General features: G+C 38.6%; 1 protein-coding gene across 5 annotated transcripts; it reads right to left on the bottom strand.

The window, feature by feature from the left end:
* Nucleotides 1–292: 292 nt before the first annotated feature.
* On the bottom strand, nucleotides 293–27897 carry LOC126811611 (toll-like receptor Tollo). Of its 5 annotated transcripts, none has more exons than XM_050537351.2 (3): nucleotides 27658–27897; nucleotides 14828–14936; nucleotides 293–6077 (listed from the first exon to the last, which is right to left on the bottom strand). In XM_050537351.2, coding segments are annotated over exons 2-3 (3774 nt in total). In that variant the 5' UTR covers nucleotides 14830–14936; nucleotides 27658–27897; the 3' UTR covers nucleotides 293–2305. The 5 variants fall into 5 exon arrangements, with proteins under 5 accessions (XP_050393308.1, XP_050393310.1, XP_050393307.1 ...); XM_050537353.2 differs by lacking the exon at nucleotides 27658–27897 and adding an exon at nucleotides 24026–24328 and having other exon boundaries at nucleotides 14824–14936; XM_050537350.2 differs by lacking the exon at nucleotides 27658–27897 and adding an exon at nucleotides 24026–24328.

The following is a 27897-nucleotide window of genomic DNA, read 5'->3' as shown; positions in this document are numbered from 1 at the left end:
AGAATTCTTGCTGCCAACGTTTATTGAGTTTTTCGTTCCGGACAAAAAAACAGTAACCTAATTTTCTGCAATCCCGACGGGCGCTAACCCCGATATTCAAAACCATGGTGTGCAAACTTTACGACAGCCTGTAACAATTTTCAACATCTAAACACGAAGGAGCAGTTACGCGTTTCTTAATTTGTAAACCCCACGGGCGCTAAACCCATGGGCATACAAAGCTTACCAAAGCCCAGACAAATTTGCTGTAATAATTAGTTATTGTCGAAGGTAAACATTTTGAACACCTAAGTCACATATTACATTAGTTTATTCAAAATGTATGTGTAAAATAATAAAAACATTAACAGAAATAATTTGGCAGTATCGGAAAATAATATATCTTACCAGATCAAACAAAGACAAATGAGTATAAAAAGTATGGAAGACAAAACACGCTAAAACATTTAATATACGAACATAGATATAATCAGCTACATGGAAGACGTTGGATACTTTGCTGCGATATTACTATCGTGGAAGCAGACGTTAAAATACAAGCTTAGACGAATTGTTGTGGCTCTGGGTTTTTTTTCTGAATAAACAAGTATGACATTACTATATGGACCAGGAAATGAGGATGACGTCATCGCCGCCATCATCTTGAACACATGACGTCATATCAAAAATCGAAGGCCGTCAATCGACGTCCAAGGAATAAGGATGCCAAGTTCCATATCATCATACTTAAATTGTCGCGGAGCTTAGGCCTTTTTCGAAGAGTGTCGGATCCGTTCTTGATTAAAATACAGAAAACAATCTCAAGAATTCGGGTACAAGCTGTCCATATCTCGATTCGGTTTAATGCGTGCGCGTTAGATATTAAGGTCTGTCATTGAGCAACATGGCGCGGTTTCGATTCCCCGCTTGTACGTAGCAATCGGTAGGGTCGTGTGTCCAACCTCGTGGATTTTCGCCGGATCTTCCGATTTCGTCCCACTGCTAAAGACCCCTACGTGCAAGCGAATTTCTTATATAAAATTAAACCATATGTTACTCCGGAAATGGACGTAGTCTGTGTCGAGTCGACCTTAAATTCCAATTATCTCTCTTCTCTATCAAAATTCGAGTTAAAAAAAGACAGACGAAGACCGGTCTCGGATTGAGTGACTACGCTACAATGAGTACATACAATGGCATATCAAAAACAAAAAAATAAACATTTATATTTACAAAGTTACTGGAAGACGAGTATAAAAACATATATCTACTAATAGATAATCAGCTATTATGCGTGAGATTTGTCTGGTGTATTTCGGGCTTCAAATGTTATATAAATTATTATTATTTAGACATTTATTCACATGACAAGCCCACAATCGGATGGCTTAGATATTGAGTTGATTAAACATTGTCCGCCATATCTGCGATATATATTATACATCACTTCATTTTAAAACAATAATTCACAATTACAACAATCTGATTAAACCCAGATCTATATTTCCTTTTGTTACATCTGACCGGTTTTAGTCGAAGGTCGCGTCAGTAGTCGTACGAGCGACTCTTGGCCCTATGACGTCAGACATTGATTAATCGTTCAGCGTTGACGTTTCTATTGGTTTACCCACAGTTCCATGCATCGCACGCCAAAAACTCGCCGTAACAGACAGTTTCACTAGCTAATCCCTAACATCACCCAGAACAACTCTTCCAGATCCTAGTGTTGTGAAGACAAGTAAAACGAAATTTTGAACTATAAAGAAACGAAACGAAATAGGATCTATGGTTTAATCAGATTGCAACTTCAATAATACACTGTAATAATAATACTGATATACAACGAGAATGATTCATGTCAATAAAAATATATTGAAGAATGACCAAACATTGAAACAAGATCGTACACCAGACAGACATTACATGACGATTGTTGATGATGGTGGCGTTTGGGTTGGTTTGTAATGGAATGAAAACACTTTGTTGACAGACTTCATCACTGTTCTTTTTGTTCCGAGCAAATTGAGTTTTATTTGCAATTTCTTACATGACGTAACAAATGAACATGTAGATCAGGGACAGAGAGTGGCGTCATCACCACCATCTTGAATAGTGACGTCACCTCGAAAGTCGACGTCCGCAAAATGGCGTACATTCGTCCAAGGGACAAACATGTCATGTTTCGTGTAGATTGTATTTTAATCGGCGGAACTTTGAGCGTCGTCCCCTATAGACCAAGAGCAACATGGTGAGTAGTGATTGGGACTCCACTCCTGGTCTAAATATATGATATAGCACTAAACGACATATTGTTATTCCAGATACCTCACAGTTTACAAACAGAACTGGTTCTAGACGGTGGAGGTTTACAAATAGAACTAGATCGAGGTGGTGGAGGGTGTTTGGGTACTGGTGGTGGCGGATTAATACGTGCTATGATCGTTGGGTTGGGACATGGGTTTACCTCTTCATAGTGCCCGGATGATGAACCGTAAATATATTCGGAGTTCCCCGGTGATTCTATAGTTTGATAGTGATTCGTTAAAGGAACTTCGTACATATCTTCATTAAGAATCTGATCCGATAACTGACTAATGTTTCTCTGGAAACGGTCATCCATTGGTAATCGCTCACGTTTGATCGTTCCATTCCGCTCTAACACCGGAAGACACGTGTCCGGCATAGCGTAATACAACTTGTCCCAGAACCAGGGGTCATTGTATTTTAAATAGGTTCTTGTTTTAAAATAAAGTTTTAACTGAGAGTCGAGTTTATTATGATCAATATCGTGAAGCAGAATTAAAATAAGTCTATTCTTTTTCTCGGTAAGAACTTGATGGTGAGCCGTTTGAAACTCGTATCGACACCATTCACTTTGTAAGAAATGGTCCGAAATAAGCATCACCGTTCTTTTACTACACTCCACACTACGCACGATCGTTTCTGCAATACAAGCTCCAATCGGAAAATCTCGATAGTGAAGACATAGTTTATATTTCTTTTCGCCGTGTTCAAGTCGCGGTGCTAGTTCATTAATAACAAATAATTCATCGCGATTGCTGTACGATAAAAAGGCATCAAACGGCCTTTTAGCATCGTCGTCCTCGTCATCCGTGTTGTTATGCACTCTCCAGCCATATTTAATAAAACACCAGACCTGTATCAAGTCTCGTTTCCAATAAATTAAAATCAAAACTCCAAATATAATCCCTGTCGCCACGGAAATGGTCACCAGAGCAGCTATGTGAACGTCTCGGCCTTTTGTTTGTGGCTGTTCGATCGTGGAATTAATAAACTCAGTTTTGTTCAAGGAACACTGCATTTTCACTTCGTCATCCAATAATGATATACTATAGGCGTCGTCATCCCACGTGCACTTGACGTCACTAGAATCCATTAACATTTTAGAATGTGACGTCAACAAATCAACAAAATTACAAACAAAATTAAAGTCACATGACCATGGATTTTGAGCCAATGAAATATAACTATTGTTTAAAAGTTGCTTCAAGTCATGCAATGGAATGAAGTGTAACATATTGTTATCCAATGATAGTATTTGTAAAGATTTCAGACGTCCTAGGGATTCGTCTTCAATCGTATGAATAGCATTGTTATTTAAATACATTTCTTGAAGTTTGCTCAACTCCGGGAAGGCTAGTGACGGTATTACAGTAATATTATTATTATTTAAATACAATTCTTCGACATTATCTAATCCAATAAACGACGCGTTCTGTAGTGTGTGGATATTACTGTTATTCAAATAAAGCCTTTTCACGTTCTCTAGACCTTTAAACACGTCACGTTGTATTGTCGTAAAATTATTCCCATCTAACATTAAATCGGTTACGGCGTACGGTATGGCAACCGGAACTGACGTCATGTTCTGATTTTCACAATGTACTTTATGTATATTAGTTTTATCATCCGAAATCAGACATTGACATCCTGGGGGACATTCGTATCTACACGCGCATGACTTCATTCCACAACACGGGCAGTTATATTCACACTTCTCGCGATACGAACACAGGAAATCAGAACGTGGCACATATTTAAAAAATTTCGGAGAGGAATTATACACACTGGAACACCGGAGTAGTTGTAAATCCACAATATTAGGATATAAATCCACATTAGCCGCGTCCAACTCGGCCAGTTCCTTCAGCCATGACAGACTACAGTCACATTGAAATGGATTAGCGCTAATATAAAACAATGGTTTAGGTTGAACATCACGCGATATCTCCACCGATTGCATCTGAAGACTTGTCAGATTGTTAAATTCCAATCGCACTGATTTTAAGTTTTTCATGGTCCGGAAGGTGAAAGGGGCCATATACGTAATCTTGTTGTACGATAAATCTAGAGTTTGGATGGCATCGGGGAACTGACCTCGATATATCTTAGTAACGGAATTCTGTCTAAGAACCAGATTTGTTAAGCTGTTGAGATTACTGAGAACTGTGACGGTTTCAGCCAGGTTATTATCACCAAGATTCAGATAGTTTAATTGTTTTAAATTTAAAAAGCCGCCGGCCGATATTTGTCGGATTCCGTTGTTGGCTAAATTTAATCGTTCTAGCTGTTGACAATGCTGGAACACACCGTGAGGAATATATTCAATTTTATTATTAAATAAATCCAAGTCTATTAATCCAGTAAGACCGAAAAATGTGGAAATGTCGACCATAGCGAGGTGATTGTTACTTAAATCCAAAACATCCAGAGAATTCATTTCATGGAATCCGGGCAGTTTAGTAAGAATATTATGCGAAAGGTTTAATTTTTGTAATGTCGATACTTCATTGAATACTCCAATTGAGAAACCTTTGATTTCATTCTGACTCAAGTCCACAGATTTTAACTTTCTTAATCCTTTAAAAGCCGATTTAGAGAATGATGTTAGATTATTTCTGGACATGTCCAACTCTTTAAGGCTATGGATCAGTTTAAAGGCCTGTTTGGGCACGGCCTGTATCTGGTTGTTTGAGAGATTCAATAGTTTCAGCATGTACTGGTCTTTAAAAGTAAAGATATTGAACTGGGTAATGAAATTATTGGATAAATCGAGCTCCTTCAGCAGGGGTATCCTCTCCATAACAGAACTGTTTACAAAGGTCAACAAATTCGATCTAAGATGTAAATATTCCAGACGTTTTAGCGTCAGGAACTCCGACCATATATCATCGTTTAGTGAGAGGTTATTCAGATACAGATGAACTAATTTAGTGTGGTTGGACATTAGTCCTGGAGGAAGACGTCGAACAGGATTATCACCCAAGGACAGAACAACTAACTCCGAACAATTACTCATCATTTCACTATCAATTGATGTTAATGAATTGTTCCCAAGATCCAGCCACATTAGCTCAGGAAGATTATTTATCGTCCCTAGGTCGACCCGATTTACAACATTATCAGAACTTGTCAGTCTTTTCAGCTTTGGAAACGAATTGCCTAACCACGAGGGAATGGTTTCAATAAGATTATAACTGACGTCCAACACTTCAAAGTTCGGCAATTGGTCGTTATTATTGTCACATTTCACGCCTGTTTTGTCGTAACTGGTGATAAAATTGTGTGAAACGTTTAGAGTTCGCAATGTCTTAACAGAACAGAGTTTTGGTAAATGGCGGATTCCGCTCGAGATAAATTCCAGTAATCGTAATCTAGGTAAATTATTTAAACTATTTTCATGGATCATTGATATAGAGGAATATTTGATAGTTAGTTCCTCTAATTTATTTAAACCAGAAAAGGCTAACTCCGGAATCTGGCTGATTTGACAATTCTCAATTCTCAGTACTATCAGTTTGGGTAAAATTTTAAACATGTGATTCCACAGTGCACTCCATATCCCACTCGTTTCGTCACATCTTAAAGTCAGGAATTTAGAATCGTTTGTTGGTAAGCGTTCAAAGTTGATTGTGTTTTCTCGTAACCATGGTATTTTACACAGCCATAAGATGCCCTGATCGTAGTAAGTGGGTGTACACAGACACGAGGCATCTGTACACAACAGTTCGGCATTGATAGAACAGCATACCATGATCACGAAAACCACATATCTCAGAAGTCTCGTCGCGGCCATCCTGAAAATAGTAAAAAAAATATAAAAGTTAGAACTTGCGTGTGACCTGTTGGTTCAAATACTGACTAAAACAAAATCCCCTAATTTCGTTTCATTTATGAAAGAACGATATGCTGCCAGTCAGACAGAAATGAAATGGGGTTTAAGGTCATACTGCTCTGCTCCGACTGGGCTAATGAAGACGGGTATACGCCACACAGCGTGCTATGAGGGACATTTTGCCACTCGACACAAACTAGGTCACTTAGGGACTAACATATAGTTCCATTTTATTTCAATAATTCGCTTGCGCTTAGGGATCTATAGCAGCGGTAGGAAACCGGACGACCGGGGGTAAACCCACGAGGTTGGACAGACGACCATACTCTTTGTCACGTACCTCCGAGGTATCGAAACCACGTCAGTTGATTCAATGTCAAACCTTATGATACAACGCGCATGCGCTAACTATTAGGCCATACAACCCCCTTGATATTTTTAAAAGAAAACTGGACGTTCATTACAGCATTTGGGTAGTTCCTATTTCTACTTAAAAGAGCTAAAACGCTAATATTTCGGATCTACAAATTGACACAAATGGGTCGAAACGTATATAATAATGTAATATGAATGTAATATGGTGGAAGAATACAGAAATCAAGTTTATCAAGGGACATAACTCATCCAATAGTAATTACTAAAAAAAATCATCTGACTGGTCTCATTATTAGATATTTTCATGAGAAGACTCAACATCAAGGCAGAGGTATAACCCACAATGAAATCAGATCCTCGGGATTCTGGATTATTGGTGGAAAGTCAGCAGTCGATCATTACATATACAACTGTGTTCGATGTCATAAATTAAGATCCAGTCCTCAGATCCAGAAAATGGCTGATCTGCCATCAGACCGTCTCAGTCAAACTCCAACCTTCACTTACGTTGCAGTGGATCTATTTGGACCATTTTTTATTCGAGAAAAACGCTCCGATGTAAAAAGATATGGTGTGTTGTATACCTGCCTCTATTCCAGAGCAATTCATTTAGAGACTGTAAATTCACTAGAGACAGACGCCTTTCTGAACTCGTACAGAAGGTTTATTAACAGACGTGGTCCTGTTCGCCATATTCGATGTGATCATGGCACCAATTTTGTAGGTGCGAAAGCTGAATTTTCGAAATCACAGTTAGACGTTGATAAAGTCCAGAATGAACTGTTACATGACAATTGTGAGTTTATTATGAATCCACCTTCTTCCAGTCACATGGGGGGTGTTTGGAAAAGACTTATTAGAACAGTTCGCAGTGTGCTCTCCTCAGTATTAGATAAAAATGGTGGGCAACTTGATGATGAATCATTAAGAACCTTATTCACCGAAGCTGAATCAATAGTAAATAGTCGGCCAATAGCAGTAGCAGCAGATTATCAAGAGCCCCTCACACCCAATCATTTGCTTACTCAGAAAACAAAGACAGTAAAACCACCCCCTGGTGAATTTACACAGACAGATATTTACAGCAAAAAGAGATGGCGTAGGGTTCAACACCTTGCTGATGTTTTCTGGCGCAGATGGCCTAAAGAATTCCTTCAAATTCTACAGACTAGACAAAAGTGGACTCGCCCCAAAGACAATCTTAAAGTTGATGATATAGTTTTGATTAAAGACGATAATCTGTCAAGAAACAATTGGAAGCTAGCTCGTATTCATGAAGTGTATCCCAGTTCTGATGGTCTAGTTCGTTCAGTTAAACTAGCTATTGGAGACAGCTCATTAGATAAGGATGGAAAACGCGTAAAACCAGTGAAAATTAGACCGAGGTATCCCCGTCGAAGAACCAAAATTAACATTATATGCCTATATGTGTATTCATGAAAATCAATATAACCTATTTATATTAAAGGCCCCACAGATGGTAGTTGTACAGCCTTAGTGTTTATTGTATATCACATTAACAGGGATGAAAGTTGAAAAATACTTGCGAGTTGATAGTAAATATGTGTCTTATTTGAGTATCACTAGTGAATCTATACATGTATATTAAACCATGTGTGATAGAATGGGGTGATACTTAATTTATTCATTGATCGGAAATTCTTCGGAATCACAGAAACTTTTAACAGTGACAAAAATTATTTACAGAACAAGACAAAGAAGAGAACTTTTATTTCATTTTTGTATATTTTATTGAATAGTAAATCGTCATTTATCATGTCAATTTAGGGGAGCCATGTAGCGGCCTGCTTATCATATTACTAATTTTATCGGGTAGTATAGACTCCCCCTACATTGGCATCACTTATCGATTAGTCTTGCCTTATTATTGGGGCATTTCCGCTGGTGAAAAAGAAAAGAATGCTTGCTGGTGAAGCCACAGTTTGACAGTTTTATATGGGAAGAGTAAAAGGGAAAACGAGTTTTTACAGGCAAGGACAGTATAGAATACAGATATAGAATCCTGTAAAAACAAACCCACTAACTCTTCATAAAGATAAAGTACATGTATTTGTATTGTATGAATATTAAAATATCTCTACATTGATTTGATTGTCATCATTGATGTTACATCATTCACTCAGCCCTTCTACAGTCTCTGAACGACTGTATAGTAGTTATGATAAATATTTACAGATCAGATATTGTATTCACTCAGCCCTTCTACAGTCTCTGAACGACTGTATAGTAGTTATGATACATATTTACAGATCAGATATTGTAAAAGACAAACGAATGTTCATTACAAATCAAGTAGACATTTGGGTAATTTCGTTGCAAATGTATTCTAGACATTACAAGTGAATGAGGTATTTGGGTAGTTTTATATTTCTGCACCACGAAGCAGTGTAATATTTTAACTGATGGTAAACTCTATCCTAATGTTTCAATATTGATCGGCTGTAAACTGGCCAGCTATAGCGTGTCACTCTTCATCCAGATGTGACGAACATTAACTTGACATTTCGGGAGGATAATTGTACAATTATTTATGATTCATGCGTTTCCATGATTTGTGTCCGGTGAAGAATAACAAGTGGATTAAGCTAATAGAAACATCATCGCAGGCCAGTTTCAGCATCAATTATCAACGATACATGATCAACTCATCGTTACAGTCATCATCGCAATATTTTAGAAAATAATATGGAAATAAATTGTGGTTATAAACCGATGAACACGTTTGAAACGAACATGTCATATATTTACACAAAGTTTTCCACAATTTCAATGGATGTTTATTATAAAATGATTGTAACATATTTATTATGGTTTCCCCTTGTCAGTGATGCAGGACGGGGGGGGGGGGGGGTGACAAAGACAGCTGTCTAGTCGTTCGGATGGGACGAAAAACCGAGGTCCCGTGTATACATTGGCGTGCACGTAAAAGATCCCTTGGCAGTTGGAATTCGATATAAGAGTAGCCGTAGTGCCGCTGCCCGGGCAAAATTTCCCTCATCGCACACTGTATGGCGTATGCCCGTCTTTATTAGCCCAGTTTAGGAGCATAGCAGTAGGACGTTAAACCCCATTTCATTTCATTTTAACATATTTATTAATGTGGCATATTCATAGCGTGTATTTTTCGGACGGTTGAACAGAGCGAACATGTATCAAGGGTAGATAATTCACGGCAGATAATCTCTCTCGACTTGGGTTTAATCAGATCAAATAGTTTGTTTATCCTTCATAGCCTATCCGGGGATCACGTGATAATCCCTGGGTTTAATCAGTAGAATGACCACGATCAAACGTTTTCAACCCTTGACTTATAGCATTCTGAACATCTGAGACACGCTACCTGCGGAGAAGTATCTCAGACACAGTCAGTAGCCATGATATCCATATCACGTGATCTACACATCACAGGTCATGACATTGGCGTCAATGGGTCATGAGGTCAACATTGTAAACAATAGGGTTATCTTCAGCATTGTGTCCGTTGCACCAATAAAGACTATATAATTCGTACAGTCCCAACATGTTCCCTCTTCTTCCAATGATTTTTCACAAAAATAACATCTACAACTCATAGAATTGACGTTGTCTTCAATGACATCGTCTGCGGGGGTTGTTCATAAAGGCCGCCATATTGCACTATTTTGTGCGTCGGTCGGGTCTATTTCAGATATACACAATCAATTCTGTTGATGTTTTTAGCGTTGGGATTGACTAATAGTTAATGTGTTTCAGTTCTAAAACTAATATTTTAAACTTTAACGCAAATTTAGAAAATAGCCAAATTCTGGCTGGGATTACTGAGCAAAATGGCCATTCACTGTATACGTGCGACAAAAAAGCTAGCCACCAATTAATTTTCGTACGTTAGTTACGTACGGACTTATAGGTGACATGGGCTTAATTAGATTGGAAAGACCGCGATCAAATGGTTTTTTTTTACCCTTGACAGGGGCGTGTTTATAGCCTATTGTCTGTAGTCGATCATGAACGTTTTGAAATTTGCAATTCAACATATCTATATAAATACTTAAAGGAATTGAACTATTTTAGTCCTTCGAACTACGAAACGTCCTCGTTGTTTGGTGACTTTTCATTATAGATTTTTCCGAGATTCTATCTGAATTACCACCCTTATATTATTTTTAAAATGTTTGACGCTTTAACGCATGACGTCAACTTGCAGACTATCGTTACTTGGGAGACGACCACCGCCCAAATCGGTCGCATTATTTCTGCTCAATATTTTTTGTAAATCATATGTATCTTCTTTTTTATTTTTTATTTTTTTTATTATTATTATTTTGAGTGACGCCAGCATCATTCATTACAGACTCGGAACTGTACAGCGCAGTGGACGCTTACGGCTGGCCCCTGTGTCCATTCACTTGATTTGATATTTGTTTATTAATTGGAATGTCTAGGTATTCTGTCTTGTCCGCAGGTTTGTCTTGTCGGTTTTGTTTTGCATGTAGTGCGGTCCCCCTGCGCTTGGAGGTTGGATGGCCAAATAGTTAGCACGTGCGTGATATATCATACGGCCTGTCATTGAGTCAACTGGCGTGGTTTCGAATCCCCGGTTGTACGTGACAAGGAGTATGGTCGCCTGTCCAACCTCGTGGGTTTTTTCCGGGTCCCCCGGTTTCCTCCCACTGCTTAAAGACCTCTACGCGCAAGCGAATTATTGAAATAAAATTAAACCATATGTTAGTCCCGAAATGACCTGGTTTGTGTCGAGTGGACGTTAAACCCCATTTCTCTCTCTCCCTGCGCTTATTTTTAGACTGATATTTTAATTTTCGAGATGGACCCATGCATAATACTGGATGGCGATGATGATATTTATCAGCAGTCGTTACAAGAAGTAATGAAACAAACCTGTGATTAAATTAACTAATACTGGATAACGATGATGATATTTATTACCAGTAGTTACAAGAAGCAGTAAAACATGTCAGAGATTAAATTAACTGTTGATTGGCCTGTGTTTCTGTATTGGTCTGTGTTTCTGTAGCAAGAGGAATATTGATTTATTTCAAGTTGTTCTAACTCGTGTTATCTAAACATTTTATATCAGTATTTATATTAGTTCATACTTCATTTTTCTCGAGGGGATATTAATTATAACGATGCTGGTATGAAATACTCCTTCCTTGGGAAATAAAATGAGGTCTAACGTCCTGCTATAAATGAAGACGGGCATTTGACACACAGTGTGCTATGAGGGGGATTTAGGCCGAGCAGCAGCGCTTCCTCTGCCTACGTTTTGTATAATTCTAACTGAGAGGAATTTCGCCCAGGCAGTGGTGCTACAGCCTACTCTTCACCGAATTCCACCTATTAAGGGTTATTTTAGGTTCACAACAACTTGTACGACGGACTGTGATTTATCGTCCTATTCGAACTAATACATGCTATTTATTGCCTTTCTTACTGCACAACTGTTCTCTTGAGCCGGTGAAACTATTTATATAGTTTATTTACACTATTTAAACAAGAAGAAATGGCAGCCAGTTCTGTTGCATGTTAAGGAGTAGGGTCGTTTGTATCGCACGCTATTTGTGTTTTTCTTCCATACATTATGTAAGAGCTAAATCTGCCTAATATCCTGACCATAATCAACTCTCGATGTCGTCGTTAGCCAGCGATATTTAGGGGATTTGAATCCATTTTGTGATGGATAATTTAAAGCAAAAATGGATAATCAAGACTGTGTTTATTATCGTACCAACGTTAGTAATGACGACCGAGACTAGCCTAAAATTGAGTCGCTAATATCTCGGTTCAGAGTGAAGAAATTTGACTGAAATTTTCAGTATATTCTGTTTCCATTATCTATTTTTCCACTATGGTACTGTTCAGAGTGAAGAAATTTGACTGAAATTTTCAGTATATTCTGTTTCCATTATCTATTTTTCCACTATGGTACTGTCAGCTCTTTATCTAATCTTAACTAATTCCCCTTTGAATATAAATATGTCTTATCCCGAAATATATATCACCTATCTGTGTTGAGTGGGCGCTATATACAAAATACTGTGTTTCCTAATTCATCAATAATATTCCTCACAAACATCATTAATACCCAATATTTCAAATTAAGAAATCTCACAAAACATCTGGTCTTTGTTTATTTAACTTGATAATACTATCTTTTTTAGCATTGTTACATCTGTAACGGTAATTACCAGCCTTATCAAATTACACACGATTCAATTTACTACGATAGAATTACTCGATTGTTGTCCTGTGATTGTAAGCAAATGAAAAATCTACATCAAAAGAACTTTTAACTGAACAAAGGTGAATAAATGATGGGGTTTAAAGGGGCAAAAGGGACAATAGGACCCCCCCCCCCTCCCTCATGCTCATGATGATGTGGAGGAGGGAGGGAAGGACGAGGATGATGAGGGAGAGAAATGAAATGAAATGAAATGGGGTTTAACGTCCTACTGTTCTGCTCCTATACTGGGCTAATGAAGACGGGCATACGCCATACAGTGTGCTATGGGGTAAATTTTGCCCGGGCAGCGGCCCTATCGCCTACTCTGATATCGAATTCCAACTGCCAAGGGATCTTTTACGTGCATTCCAATGTATACACGGAACCTCGGTTTTTCGTCTCATCCGAAGGACTAGACAGCTGTCCTTGCCAGGCCCGCAGTCCTGCACCACTGACAAGGGAAAACCACGTCGGAAAATCCAGATGAACTTTATCGGCTAATGCAGGGATCGAACACCCGACCTCCAGGCTAGCACGAGGGAGAGAAGACGACGATAATCATGAGGAGAAAGAGAAGGACGAAGATGACGATGATGATGATGATGATGATGAGGATGAGAAGGGAGAGAAGAACGATGAGGAGGAGGAGGAGGAGGGGAGAGAAGGATGATGATGATGATGATGATGATGATAATGATGATGATTTGATGCACTAATATAAAAATAGGCCATTTGCATGTGACATGATGAAGACGGCGATGATAATGCTGGTGTTTAACGATGCACTAAAAATCAGACAGGCCATTAACATGTGACATGAAACATGATGAAGACGACGATGATGATGATGATTATAAATCAGCCATTCACATGTGACATGGAATAACACTTATCATTAGATAATAATAACGTGAAATGTAATGTTTAAATATCACCACTCTAGCAAATGTCAGATATAAATACGACTTTAATGTCAGTTGAAACTCCCACAAATTAGGAACACATGTAGTTCAATATAGATATATCCCTCTGTTGTACATGTGTACGTTTATTAATTAATTAATGGTCTCACTAATTGGTTTCGTGCAATGTCGGATTTATCTATAGGCTTGGCAGAGTGGAGCCAAGGGCCTCAAGATCGAAGATTTACTAAAACCTTGGATCTAGGATCTAGGAATAATCTATAGTCCTTGCAGGTTGAAACCTAGGGCGCCGGGCAAGCTGTATACTATGTTTAACATTGCCATAAGTCTTTCTTACACCCACTGTAGCCTTAAATACCCGTCATTATTCTCGGCTTTGCTAAGTTGTGTTTAAAACACAAGTTCATCTTCCGCTATTCCCGGGGGTAGGGGATTGGGGCCCGCCTCATAGTGGAATAGCCTATCTTTATCTAAATCAGACACTAAATGAGGCATAACAGTGGGTCATTAACCAGCGGATCCAGTGATCGAGAAACTTCTTCGGGATTGTCCAGTCTGATTTCTCATTGTCATGGCAACATTTCCCACATAATACACTGTCTAGAGGGTTAAGTTATTCACGGTAAATGGTAATATACATTAGTTCTGTATGTTACGTCAGACCAGGAACATATATTTATTCTAGCTTTAAGTATATTATATAACAGTTAATTAATAGTTAATTACTGGCAGAATGAAAACATGATATTTAACGTCCACTGGGTGTTTTAATTGTCTGCGATATGAGCCTCGGTGGAAGCGGACGTTAAACACAACGAATGGGTCTTTAGCAGGAGGAACCCGGAGGATCCAGCGAAAAGGAACTAATTAACGCGCACGTACAGTCCAAGTAAATCAGATACTGTGGGCACGGTGGTTCAATGAGTAAGACGCAGGCTCACGATCTAATCCGATCACGTTGTTGACTGCGAATGGAGGGAGAGAGAGAGAGACAGAGAGAGAGAGAGAGAGAGAGGGGGGTTAACGTGCACTCGACACAAACTAGGTCATTTCGGGACTAACATATTGTTTTAATTTTATTTCAATTACTTGCTTGCGCGTAGACCGAGAATGGACCACCGGATTTCCGAAGAGACAGTGTATAATTTTACAGATAAAACAATACATACTCACATTAAATTGTCGAGTTAACCCAGGATTAAATGATTAGTCGAATCGTCATCCCGTTTACATCATTCATTCCGCCAACCATCAAGACATACATCTATAATCTGACTCATAACTGTAAATATAACATAATGAATTTTAATCATGTCAAATATGTTTTTTATATTAATAACTGATTTATTTTCTAGAAACATTTGATATTCTACACAACAGGATATAACAAATGGATCGTACACGAACAGATAACTCAAACTATTCATAAAATAGTAAACATAACAATAATATTAATAATAGCCAACCATTTATAGCCCCAAATTTACAAACCCTGCTTAAAATAGAACACAAACAACTATTCACAAACATCTTCGACCTACATTATTAGAGTATTATGTAAAGGGCATCTATTTTTTATGAACAATATTTTATTCTCAGAAAAGAACGAGGCTAGGTTAGGACGATATTACTTCTGTCCTGTGTTAAAAAAAAATATAAAAGCTTTAAAACCAATTTATATTCGATTATAAAATGAAACTTAAAGGATCTAAATCGCTAATATTTAGGACCTACAAATTGACACAAATGGGTCGCAACGTATATAATAATGTAATGTGAATGTATATAAACTGATTTACATTCAATCGTTTCTGGTTTTTTACTGCAATTTCTAATCAGTTATGTTCGGCGAAATACACCAGAAGTCTCAATCCAATGGCAATCTCTAGCGTCTGGTTATTCCAGTCTACACCGATAGTATTTATTGCGCATGTTCTCCAGATAAGAATTTGGGGTCACCGTTTGACATGACCTGTGGAATATGTCTAACCTCGTTCTTAGAGTCGCTTGTTACAAATTGCGCTGAAACGCATTATGGTACACGATTCGTGTACCAATCGTAAAATGTTTATTTGTCTTAAAATATTGGATATCAGAAGCCCATCTTTTTCCGGTAAGACTACAACACTAATGTTGATTAAAATTGACAAATAATTCGTGTTTTCATTGTCGAAGATTTTGGATGATATTGAGTTAGAGACTTAGTTACTTTAACCTTAGGACTTTAATAATTTTATTTATGCAACAAAGTCAATGGATATTATCATGTACACAAAACACATAAACCAGACGAAATGAAATAAAATGGGGTATAACGTCCTTCTTTTCTGCACCAACCGTACTAACGAGTGTGCTATGAGGGGGAATTTCACCAATGCAGCGGCGATACGGTTTACTTTTTTCTTTAATTCCAAGTTTCAACGCTCTTGTTGCGTGAACGTCAAAGTGTATACGGCCACTGCCCTCAGGTTTGTTTTTGTACTATCCAAACTACTAGACCTATTTCATTGTGAGGTACCGATCGAGGAAATATATGTTTAACATAATCAGAAATTCATTTAATAGTCTGTATTTCAGTACACAAATTACAGCATAACCGTCAATATACACAAATATGTTGTTAATTTTAGTTTTAAGGTCATGCTGGCTAGGTTATCGTAGATTGACTCATAGAAATACTTTAAATTCCATAAAATATAAAAGATTTAACGGAATAGTCTCGCACATATGTTTGTGAATAAAGCTATTTATTGTTGTGTCTGTAACTCTTGTAAACTTTATCCCTGCCCTCAGTAATTAACTGCAGTCTGGTGGTGTTATTTCGGAGAAAAGGAGTATAAATCGTCGTTGGTCATAAATCCACAACGTCCACGCGACAAGATAGCCATGTCAATATATTGAAAAAATTATGACGTACGTGATGTCGCGATTACCAAGTCACTAAAATTGAAGAATGGATCCGATTTTAAGTAGATTAAAACGGTTCAGCAATTTAATGATTTAATTTAAACATTTAAGGGCGAGGCTACGTCTCGAATAACCAGCACCGTGGTTACGAAAAAAAAAAAAACAATCCATGCCACATCTTGTCAAAACTCCAAACTGTGATAACTTCAATCAGAATAAAATAATTTGAATGAAATTTTCATTATATTCATTTCTCGTGATCTCTTTTAGCAAGAACGGTCAGCTCTTTATCTAAATCTTACATAATGTATCTTAAATATAACTATTATAGCAAGAACAGTCAGCTCTTTATCTAAATCTTACATAATGTATCTTAAATATAACTATTATAGCAAGAAAGATCAGTTCTTTATCTAAATCTTACATAATGTATCTTTAAAGATATGTGAAATTAACAATTACAAGAAATAATTGCTCACATTAATATAAGCAGTAATTGTATTCCATAAAATTGTGACCTGTATACTCCAGTTCAATTGAAACAGTTTATCTATTTTTGTAATATTATAGCTTTATCTCTAGCTATCACTATTTTATTGTTGGAGGCAGACCACCATTAAATTTCATCATCTCAGTACCCACGAATTGTAGTTCGTCTATTTATAGCAATTCTCTCTCTCTCTCTTTTCTCCCCTTTTGCATGCCCATTTTTGTTGATTTTTTGGTCTAGAATGGACGAAGAGGGTTTGAATTAACATTTTCTGCCAGGTTTTGGTAAATATTCATGATTTTGAGGCGGAAGGATAACAGGGTTATCAGGTTAGCTACGGCGATATGTACGGCAACTAGTTACATGTTTTTAGTATGCTTCTTCAAGTTTGTGTATCTCAAAATTTTGGTGGTCAACCTCATACAAATTTTAGTGCAAAGACATGACCATTTGTTCCTCTGTCTGTAGTGAAAAGCATTCAGCCCAACGAAAATTTGGGGAAAAGTTGGAGGTGGACAAAGAGGCCAGAATTAACATTGAAGTCAATGGGGAAATTAATGGTGGTCTGCCTCCTGTTACAGGTTTTTTTTATAATTCTGATTAGAATACAGAACAATACAGAGGGTGTAACACGGGATTAGTCAGGCGTGCTGTCTCGTTGTCCCAGCAGATCACTCAATGACACCATACCTTGTTTGTGGTTAGTGCTAAATGATAAGGCCAGTTCAATTTTTCTTCATAGGTCACGAGATGTAAATAGAGCTAGCGCTAATCCCAACCTTGGACCTAGGCCCAATGCTTACCCTAAGCATAACTTACAATCTCGCCACAATCACGTGCACTAACTTTATTTACATCTCAGCGACCTTGAAAAAATTGAGCTGGCCTTAACAAATAGATTCAACCCCTTGTTATGAGTGAGTGTGTCCTGTAAACAAGATAAACGTAGGTAAACACTGTATAGATTCTACTTATATAACGTGACTGCAAATTAAATGGCATTTAGCCTAAATGTAAACATTACGTCACACAATAGGAGTAAATATTATGTCATTAAGATTAAGATTAATCCTCGACCGTCATTGTCGTGTAGTCGACACCGATTGTTTACCAGAGACAAGCGGATCCACTGTGGCTCAGTGAGTAAGTCGTTGGCTTACTGGGTTCGATCAAATGTTCTATTAAAATTTCCCACATGTGTGCACCAACCGGGGTAATAAAATGTGCTATACGAATGTACCTCGAACGACTAGACTAAGGGTAACACGGCTGTAAAATCCCCCGGTGCGAACCCGGAATCTCCTGGCTGGTGAGCCACTACTATTCCCACGAGGCTCCCGTAGCTCCCGTACACAAATTGTCCGTCGGCCTTTACTGAAGTTAGTAAATGAAATGAAATGAAATGGGGTTTAACGTTCAACTGTTCTGCTCCGATTGGGATAATGAAGACGGGCATGTGTGCTATGAGGGAAATGTTGCCCGGACAACCGCGATACGGCTTACTCTTATATCGAATTCCAACTGCCAAGGGATATTTTACGGAACCTCGTCTTTTAGTTCTACCCGAAGACCTAGAGAGCTGTCCTTGTCAGGCCCTCCCAAAAGAGGAAACCATACGCTTGAAAATCTTGATGAAATTTCTCAGCCAACACTGGGTACGAAGTTATTATGTCTGAAGTGGCATGTGTCATTACTTACGAGTCTTACTAACGGCATTGTAGAGAATAATAAACAAATGTTATATAATGGCGTCTGTTTATAATACACACCCAACCTTTGTTAGTGTGGTATGACATGCCAACCCGTAGGATTTGAATGCTAAAATTGATTTTTTTGCTGTTTTGGGTTGATGTTGGACCAAGCTATCCAAAAATGTTGGGGTTCAAATTTTCCGACCCCTTGACCCCAATGGGAGGGTCATTTTTGAAATCGGGCCCCCTATGAATGAGGACATGGCTATCTCCGCCAATCATGGTTGGATTTTCATGATCTGAAGTTCATTCTCGTGTTTTTTCATCATGCCGACCCCATCTATGATAAACTTAAAGCGATTACAAATAGTTTTCATTGAATACGGTGGGGAATACCAATTTCCGGTGGCAAACTTGGATTGATTTCAGCCGATAATCTTTGGATTTTCATGATCTGAAATTCGTTCTGGGATTTGTTCATATGCGGACCTCATTCTAGGGTTCCATTTTTTCGACCCTTGACCCCTCTGGGAGAAGCCTTTTTGAAATCCGGACCCCTCTGACCGAGTCCATGGAAATCTCTGCCAACAATGGTTGGATTTTCATAATCTGAAGTTCATTCTGGGGTTTTGTCATCATGATAGCCCTAAAGCAAATGGGAGGAGTTTTCATTGAATTCCGGTGGTTAATACCAATTTCCGGTGTCTCAGCCTACCACTTTTTGTGGATTTTGAAGCATGGTAAAATGATTCATATGGTCACTTTTGGGTGACTGGAATGTTCTGTCATGAGATTCAAAACACTTTGACATTTGTTACAAGTAAACAAGTTTAATATCAAAAACAAAAAGAATATTAGATAGGGTCGGCATGATAAAAAAACCCCCAGAATAAACTTAAGATCATGAAAATCCAAAAATTATTGGCTGAAATCAATCCGAGTTTGGCACCGGGAATTGGTATTCTGCACCGGAAGTCAATGAAAACTACTTCCAATCTCGTTTTAAGTGTATCATAGATGGGATCGGCATGACGAAAAAACACGATAATGGACTTCAGATCATGAAAATCCAATCATTATTGCCTGAGATAGCCATGTTCTCGTTCAGAGTGGTCCCGATTTCAAAAAAGCCCCTCCCAGAGGGGTCAAGGCGTCGGAAAATTTGAACCCCAACATTTTTGGATAACTTTCTCCCCAATCAACCCAAAACAACAAAAAAATCAATTTTAGCATAAAAATCCTACGGGAGCTGTTTTGATGACATGTCATACCAAACTATTGTCATTTATATCATACTTTATGACAGACATAATAACCAGTACTCTATAAACATCTATAGATGGTCATACATAACTTTATAACAGACATTATAACCAGGACTCTATAAACATCTATAGATGGTCATACAAGACTTTATAACAGACATAATAACCAGTACTCTATAAACATCTATAGATGGTCATACAAGACTTTATAACAGACATTATAACCAGGACTCTATAAACATCTATAGATGGTCATACAAGACTTTATAACAGACATAATAACCAGTACTCTATAAACATCTATAGAATGTCATACAAGACTTTATAACAGACATTATAACCAGGACTCTATAAACATCTATAGATGGTCATACAAGACTTTATGACAGACATTATAACCAGGACTCTATAAACATCTATAGATGGTCATACAAGACTTTATAACAGACATTATAACCAGGCCCCAAGTTCAGGAAGCATTCTCAGACTTAAGTTTTAAGAATTTACTCAAACTTGTCCACCTTATTTGAACTAAAATATAGCCCTTTATAATAATTTTGTTGTTTGAATGTATCAAATACATCAATAAGAAACTATGTGCAAAATTTTGTGTTTCTGCATCAAAGATATTTCTCATAAACAGTGATTAAAAGTTGATTAAATTCTTAACTTAAGTCAGATAATGCTTTGTGAACCTGGGGCCAGTACTCTATAAACATATATACATGTTCATACAAGACGGTATATAAACATCTAGTTTAAATTATATCAGGCCCAGATAAGGTAAGAATTCACCCAACTATGATCCAGAAACACAAAGCTTTGTATATAGTTTCTTATTGATACATTATTAAGGGCTATATTTTAGTGAGCAATAATGGATTAAATACTTAAACATACATTATGCAAGCGCTAAATCTGCCTATTGCAGGTCTTTCTTTAGGTCTGAAATGTTATCTGTATTATTAATTAGACATTTATTAACAAAACCAAACCATAATCACCTCTCGATGGCATCGGATACTTGAGATTTTAACTAGATTAGAACGGTTCGCCATTTAAAAAATTTAATTTAAAAATGGGAAAGCTAGGCTAAGTCTCGAATATTCCTGTGCCCTGCTTACTTCAATGCGCACATCTTGTCAAAACTACAAACAGTGATAACCTGGCTCAGAATGAAGTAATTTGAATGGACTGGTCAGCTCTTTATCTAAATCTTACATAATGTATCTTTAAGATTTATATAAGGCCAGGAAAAATTAGAATTTACTCAGCTTTGACCCAGAAGCACAAAGCTTTGAACATAGTATCTAATTGATGTATTTGTGATACATTGAAACAAGAGATTTAGAAAGGCTATATATCTTAGTTAAAATAAGGCGAAAAATTGTAAGTCAATTCTTACTTTATGTCTGAGAATGATTTGAGAAACAGAACGATGGAATTTAATGTCCACTCGACATAAACGTGTTTATTATTTCAATAATTTATTATTTCAATAATTCGCTTGCGTGTAGGGGTCGTTAGCTGTAGCAGCCAACTGGAGGACCTGGTGAAAATCCACGAGGTTAGGCAGGTGACTGTACTCCTTGTCACGTGCAAGTTTGGGATCAAACCTACGCCACTTGACACAGTGACAGACCATTAAAGACGAGAACTTATAAACATCAAAGTTTAAATTCTACCCGATATCAATAGCAAGTCATGCAGTGCCATATATAATCACCAGACATAATATAGGAGTGTCGGTGACTCATTCCCAACATCTGCACTGATTCACGGTGCCCTGAAGAGTAGATACACGCTCGCTTACAAGGAGGTTCAAGGTTCGCTCTTGTTATTGGCAGAGACGGAAACTTGATGGGTAGGCACAGACGTACCCACTTACAAGGGGGCTCCAGGTTCGCTCTAGTTATTGGCCGGTCGGATACTCTCGATGTTCATTGGTGTAAGAAGGAGGTACTGACAAAAGAAGTTGTCTAGTCGTTCGGAAGGGACAAACAATAGGTCCACCTGTGTATTGGTTGCGTACACGTAAGGGACCACTTCACAGATGAAATTCGATGAAAAGTAGGCGTAAACAAAGTTGTCCGGACAACATTTACCCAGTTAGTGTAGGCAAGAAGAACGAAAATCAAACCCTATTTCATTTCTCAAAAAGCCGCGGTGGTTCAGTGAGTAAGACGTTGGCTCGCGAACCTGGAAATCCCGTGTTCGATCCCCTGCGTTAGGCGGGAAAGTTCATCTGGATTTTCCGGCTTGGCTCCTCCTTGTGAGTGGTGCAGGAAGGAGGGCCTCGCAGGGGACAATGCATAGTCGTTCGGAAGGGACAAAAACGAGGTCCCGTGTATATATTAGCGTGCACGTAAAAGATCCCTTGACAGTTGGAATTCTATATAAGAGTAGGCCGTAGTTCCACTGCCCAGGCAAAATTTCGCTCATAGCACACTGTATGGCGTATGCCTGTCTTCATTAGCCCAGTATAGGAGCAGAACAGTAGGACGTTAAACCCCATTTCATTTTATTTTCAATTTTCAAATCATGCATATTATGTTAAGCGCTAAATGACATGCATTTTCTGGAATTGTTTCGCAGAACGCTCCTAAATTTATGTCAAATATTATCAGTCATTCACATCGCATTTAGCCCTAGAGCGATTCTATTCATGGCCTTTTCTCAGCAACGACTTAAACTTTTGGTGGATCCATAATTCAATGCCGTACTCTCGAGTCTGCGATATGCAGTTCCATTGTCAACAGACAAAAACCTGTTCACCAAGGCGCTCTTTAATTATTCCGCCTGACATGAGACGAGCGATGCCCATCGGTTAAATCAGAAATGCTTTCAGGAATCCTAGAACCCGTCATCTGTCACTGTCATGGCTGCAGAACATTATCATACACAAAGACTCAAAATAGATCTCATCTCTCTGGCATCTACGAGTTTTATGTGTTTTCTGTAGGCCTTTCGTACAATAATATATTTATATCTACTGTTTTATAGATATCCCAGTCGCTTATTTATTCTAATGATCCACAGAGAAACATTACTGTCAAATGGATTTCTAATTCCGACGAAGCTAATGTTTCTTCACGTTCAAAATGAAATGAAATGAAATGAGGTTTAACGTCCTACTGTTGTGCATACGCCATACGCCATACAGTGTGCTATGAGGGAATTTTGCCCGGGCAGTGGCACTACGGCTTACTCTTATATCGAATTCCAACTGTCAAGGGATCTTTTACGTGCATGTCAATGTGTATCCGAGATTCGGTTTTTCATCCCATCCGAAAAACTACACAACGTGTGTTTTATCACCCGGTCCGACGGGGGGGGGGGGGGGAATTAATATTAAATTATCATTTTGAAATAAACTGGGGTTGAATTCCCTGGCACCAAACAAGGTAATGATGACGAGCATGCGTCATGTAGTGTGCTATGATGGAATTCATGCACGGACAGTCGCGGTTTCGCTTACTCTTTATCGAATTTCAAATTTCAAGGTATCTTTAACGTGCACGCTAATGTGTATATGGGAACTCGGTTTTTGTCTCAACCGAATAACTAGCCGCTGCTCGGTGTCCGGCCTTCCGCCTTGCAACACGCCGGAAATTCTCGAGAAGGCTTCTTGGGTCTTGCAAGCGACAGCGTCTAGTCATTCGGATGAGATAAAAAAAAACTGAGGTCCCATGTTTACATTGTCGTGCACGTAAAAGATCCCTAGACGGTTGAAATTGGACCACGAGTAGGCGGTAATGCCAGTGTTCGGAAATAATTCCCCCTTATAGCACACTGAATTGACATATGCCCGTCTTCGTCAGATTGGGTGGAACATCAAAGAAGGAAGTTAAATCCCATTATATTTTATTTCTACTTCCAGTGTTTTCAGGGATTTTCAGGGATTTTCGCAACACATATGGACACCGGAATTTACTTTAATTTGGTAAAATATAAAACTCAATTCAGCTGAAACGTAAAATGGCTTCAATTGTAAATGAAAATGACATTATTTACTTACTGACTATAGTAAGCTTAGTAATACACCACGAATCTCTCTTCGTTGTTGGTAGACTGCATCTTACAGTTAAAACATTTACATAAATATCAAACTCACTTAACATATCCCGTAATCCATCTAGAAGAATAATCTCTATCCATTCACAAGAATTAAATCCGCAAACAGAAATCACAATTTCACATGATAGCTTCACTTCAAAACAAAACTTGTTTCCCCCATTCCTTCAGATCGTCTGATCTCACAGCTCGCGCACAGCAGACGACAGACTGCTGTTCTACACTTGTTTTATCGTCTGCTGTTAAGCGCGAGCGGGAGTTGTTCACGACTCGATTTGATTCAATAACCCCCAGTTGGAGGCTGGCTGAGGCTAATTACATCTCGACCAGCCAGCTATGTAAACAATTGATGGAATAGTTCTCAGTGAATCTGTATTTCACCATGAAATAACGGTTGAATACTATAGTATATCACGATTCATTTATAATATTCATAAAGACGAACTGTTAATATAGTTTTGTGTATTTAAATAAAATGAAATTAGGCTTAACGTCCAACTTTTCTTCGGTATTTAAATGCGTTTTTTTTTATTATTATTTTTGCTTCTTTTTCATGGTTGTGCGTGCTAAGATGGAGAGCAAGGGAGAGAGAGAGATGGGGTTTAACGTCCACTCGACACAAACTAAGTCATTTCAGGACTAACATATGATTCAATTTTATTTCAATAATTCGCTTGCGCGTTGGGGTCTTTAGCAGTGGGAGGAAACTAGAGGACCCGGAGAAAACCCAACGAGGTTGGAAGGCGGCCCTACTCCTTGTCACGTCCATTCGGGGAATCGAAACCACGCCACTTGCCCAAATGACAGACGTTCTGATACAACGCGCACGCGCTAACCATTCGGTCATCCCCACACCACTGAGTCCACATGGTGCTCAGGCTCGTAACGGGGGGGGGGGGGGTCGCAAAAAGTTTCGCCCCCCCCCCCCCCTGTGAAAAAATTGTCGACCATAAAAACAAAAAAAAATAGATATACATTGTTCGTCAATTTTACAGCAGCCCCTGAGAACACTTCTCGCCCCACCCCCACCCTCCGCTCTTTGCTCTGAGCTATTTACGTCCCTGATGGTGCTACTCCGGTATGAACGTCCACTTACTGTTCGCTGACAAGGAAAGTGCGCATACTAGTTGTTCGGAAGGGACGACAAATCGTGGTCCATTCGTGAAAGAATCCTTTACATACCATCCGAACGACTAGATGCATTTCATTGTCACCTCCGTGCATTAATGACATGTGGAAAGAAGGCTGGTAGAAAATTCCGAGAAACTTCCTCGGTCAAAACTTTAATTGAAGTACGTGAAACTTCCTCTGTCAAAACCTTGATTGAACCCGAGACATAAGCGTACGTGACTTCTAAATATAGTATGTTATGTAATGTTATATAATATAAACATATACTCGTACAGCACACTTAAAATGTCCTCTAACAACCCTTAAAAACACGTAAAATATTCTAATAACAATAGGGAATCGCGGCGGCTTAGTGAGTAGGGCGCTGGCTCGCTATAGCCAGGTCTCGGGTTCGCTTCCGCGTGATTTTCAGGCGTGGTTTCCCCCTTGTCAGTGCTATATGACGGATGTAAATGACCCCTATTTATATAATTACCCTGAGTAAGAAGCTGGCTCGCTAACCAGACAGAATGCCGGGTTTCTTTAGCCCAGGGATGGGGGCGAATGGTTAACGCGTGCGCGTTGTATCATAAGGTCTGTCATTGAGTCAAATGGCGTGATTTCGATTCCCCGCTTGTATCTGACAACTGTATAATTTCGTGGCGTGCACGTAAAAGATCCCTTGACTGTTGGAATTCGATATAAGAGTAGGTCGTAGCGCCGCTGCCCGGGCAAAATTGGGGGGTTGGATGGCCAAATGGTTAGCACGTGCGTGCTGTATCATAAAGCCTGTCATTGAGTCAACTGGTGTGGTTTCGAATCCCCGGTTGTACGTGAAAAGGAGTAGGGTCGCCTGTCCAACCTAGTGGGTTTTCTCCGGGTCCTCCGGTTTCCTCCCACTGCTAATGACCCCTACGCGCAAGCGAATTATTGAAATAAAATTAAACCATATGTTAGTCCCGAAATGACCTAGTTTGTGTCGAGTGGACGTTAAACCTCATTTCGCTCACTCTCTCTCTCTCCGGGCAAAATTTCCCCCATAGCACTCTGTATGGTGTATGCCAGTCTTCATTAACCCGGTCGGAGCAGAACAGTAGGACGTTAAACCCCATTTTATTTCCTAATAATACTTGTCAGCCCCATCTCCACATCGACAACACCAAGAGTAGATGGTTTTCTCCGGGTCCTCCGGTTTCCTCCCACTGCTAAAGACCCCTACGCGCAAGCGAATTATTGAAATAAAATTAAACCATATGTTAGTCCCGAAATGACCTAGTTTGTGTCGAGTGGACGTTAAACCTCATTTCGCTCACTCTCTCTCTCTCCGGGCAAAATTTCCCCCATAGCACTCTGTATGGTGTATGCCAGTCTTCATTAGCCCAGTCGGAGCAGAACAGTAGGACGTTAAACCCCATTTTATTTTCTAATAATACTTGTCAGCCCCATCTCCACATCGACAACACCAAGAGTAGATGGTTTTCTCCGGGTCCTCCGGTTTCCTCCCACTGCTAAAGACCCCTACGCGCAAGCGAATTATTGAAATAAAATTAAACCATATGTTAGTCCCGAAAAGTCCTAGTTTGTGTCGAGTGGACGTTAAACACAATTTCTCCCTCTCTCTCTCTCCACGAGTAGATACTTCATTATAAAATCTAAAAACAAACTAATTCAAAATTATGTTGTTTACTTACAGATTGTGTTATATACTGATAAACCAGGGTAACTTTATTCATACTCCAGTCACAACGTCAAGTATAGTATAAACTAAACGGTAATTTCCGGCCATTTAAAATTCACATTCAATGTTTAATTCAGTACGTGACTCATAAACATCAGTTAAGCCACCTTAAACTCTACTGTACAGTGTTTCAAATATTTGAATAAAAATTTTGTCAAGATTTACCCAAAGTCAAACTAATTCAATTATAGATCATATTTCGATTCGTTTTTTTTTATAATTCAAAATATTGTTTTACTTGTCTTTATAACACTTGATGTAACGGCGGGGCGGCGGTAGGGGTTGTGGGGCGGGGGCATCGACCATTTTTTAAAAAACGAAAACAAAAATAGATCTGTATGTTAATCAGTTGATAATATTGATTCTGTATAAATTGGCAGGAAGTGTATAGTCGTTTGGATGGGATGTAAAACCGGGATTCCGTGTATACATTGGCGTGCAGGACAAAACACCCTTGGCTGTAGGAATATAAGAGAGAAAGAGAGGGGGTGGGGTGGGGTTAACGTCCACTCGCGACACAACACAGGTCATTTTGGTACTAACTTATAGTTCAATTTTATTTCATTAATTCGTTTGCGCGTAGGGGAGGAAACCGGATGACCCGGAGTAAACCCACGAGGTAGGACTGTAGGAATAAGAGTAGGTCGTATATATATATATACGCTTACATTTACATGCGGCGCTATCATAAAATACAGTTTAAATATAAAAAAGTTAAAATTCCTTACAATTATGGATTTTACACGAACAGCTTCAATTTAAATACACCTATCTCCATTTTCAACAATAACTACTATCTATCAACAAATAATTACACTGCCTTCTTCCTCGAATTGTCTTATAATAATGTCATCGTTATGTCATCATAGCTAATTTTGTCTGCGATATCACCATCAAGTGGATGAGGACGTCAAGCCCAACCCATGAACGAACGATCGTATGGGTCGTTGAGAATACAGCTACAGTTA

This window comes from Patella vulgata, unplaced genomic scaffold, assembly GCF_932274485.2.
Source record: "Patella vulgata unplaced genomic scaffold, xgPatVulg1.2 scaffold_33, whole genome shotgun sequence".
NCBI classification, from domain to species: domain Eukaryota; kingdom Metazoa; phylum Mollusca; class Gastropoda; family Patellidae; genus Patella; species Patella vulgata.
This window is presented reverse-complemented; position numbering and strand designations above follow the sequence as displayed.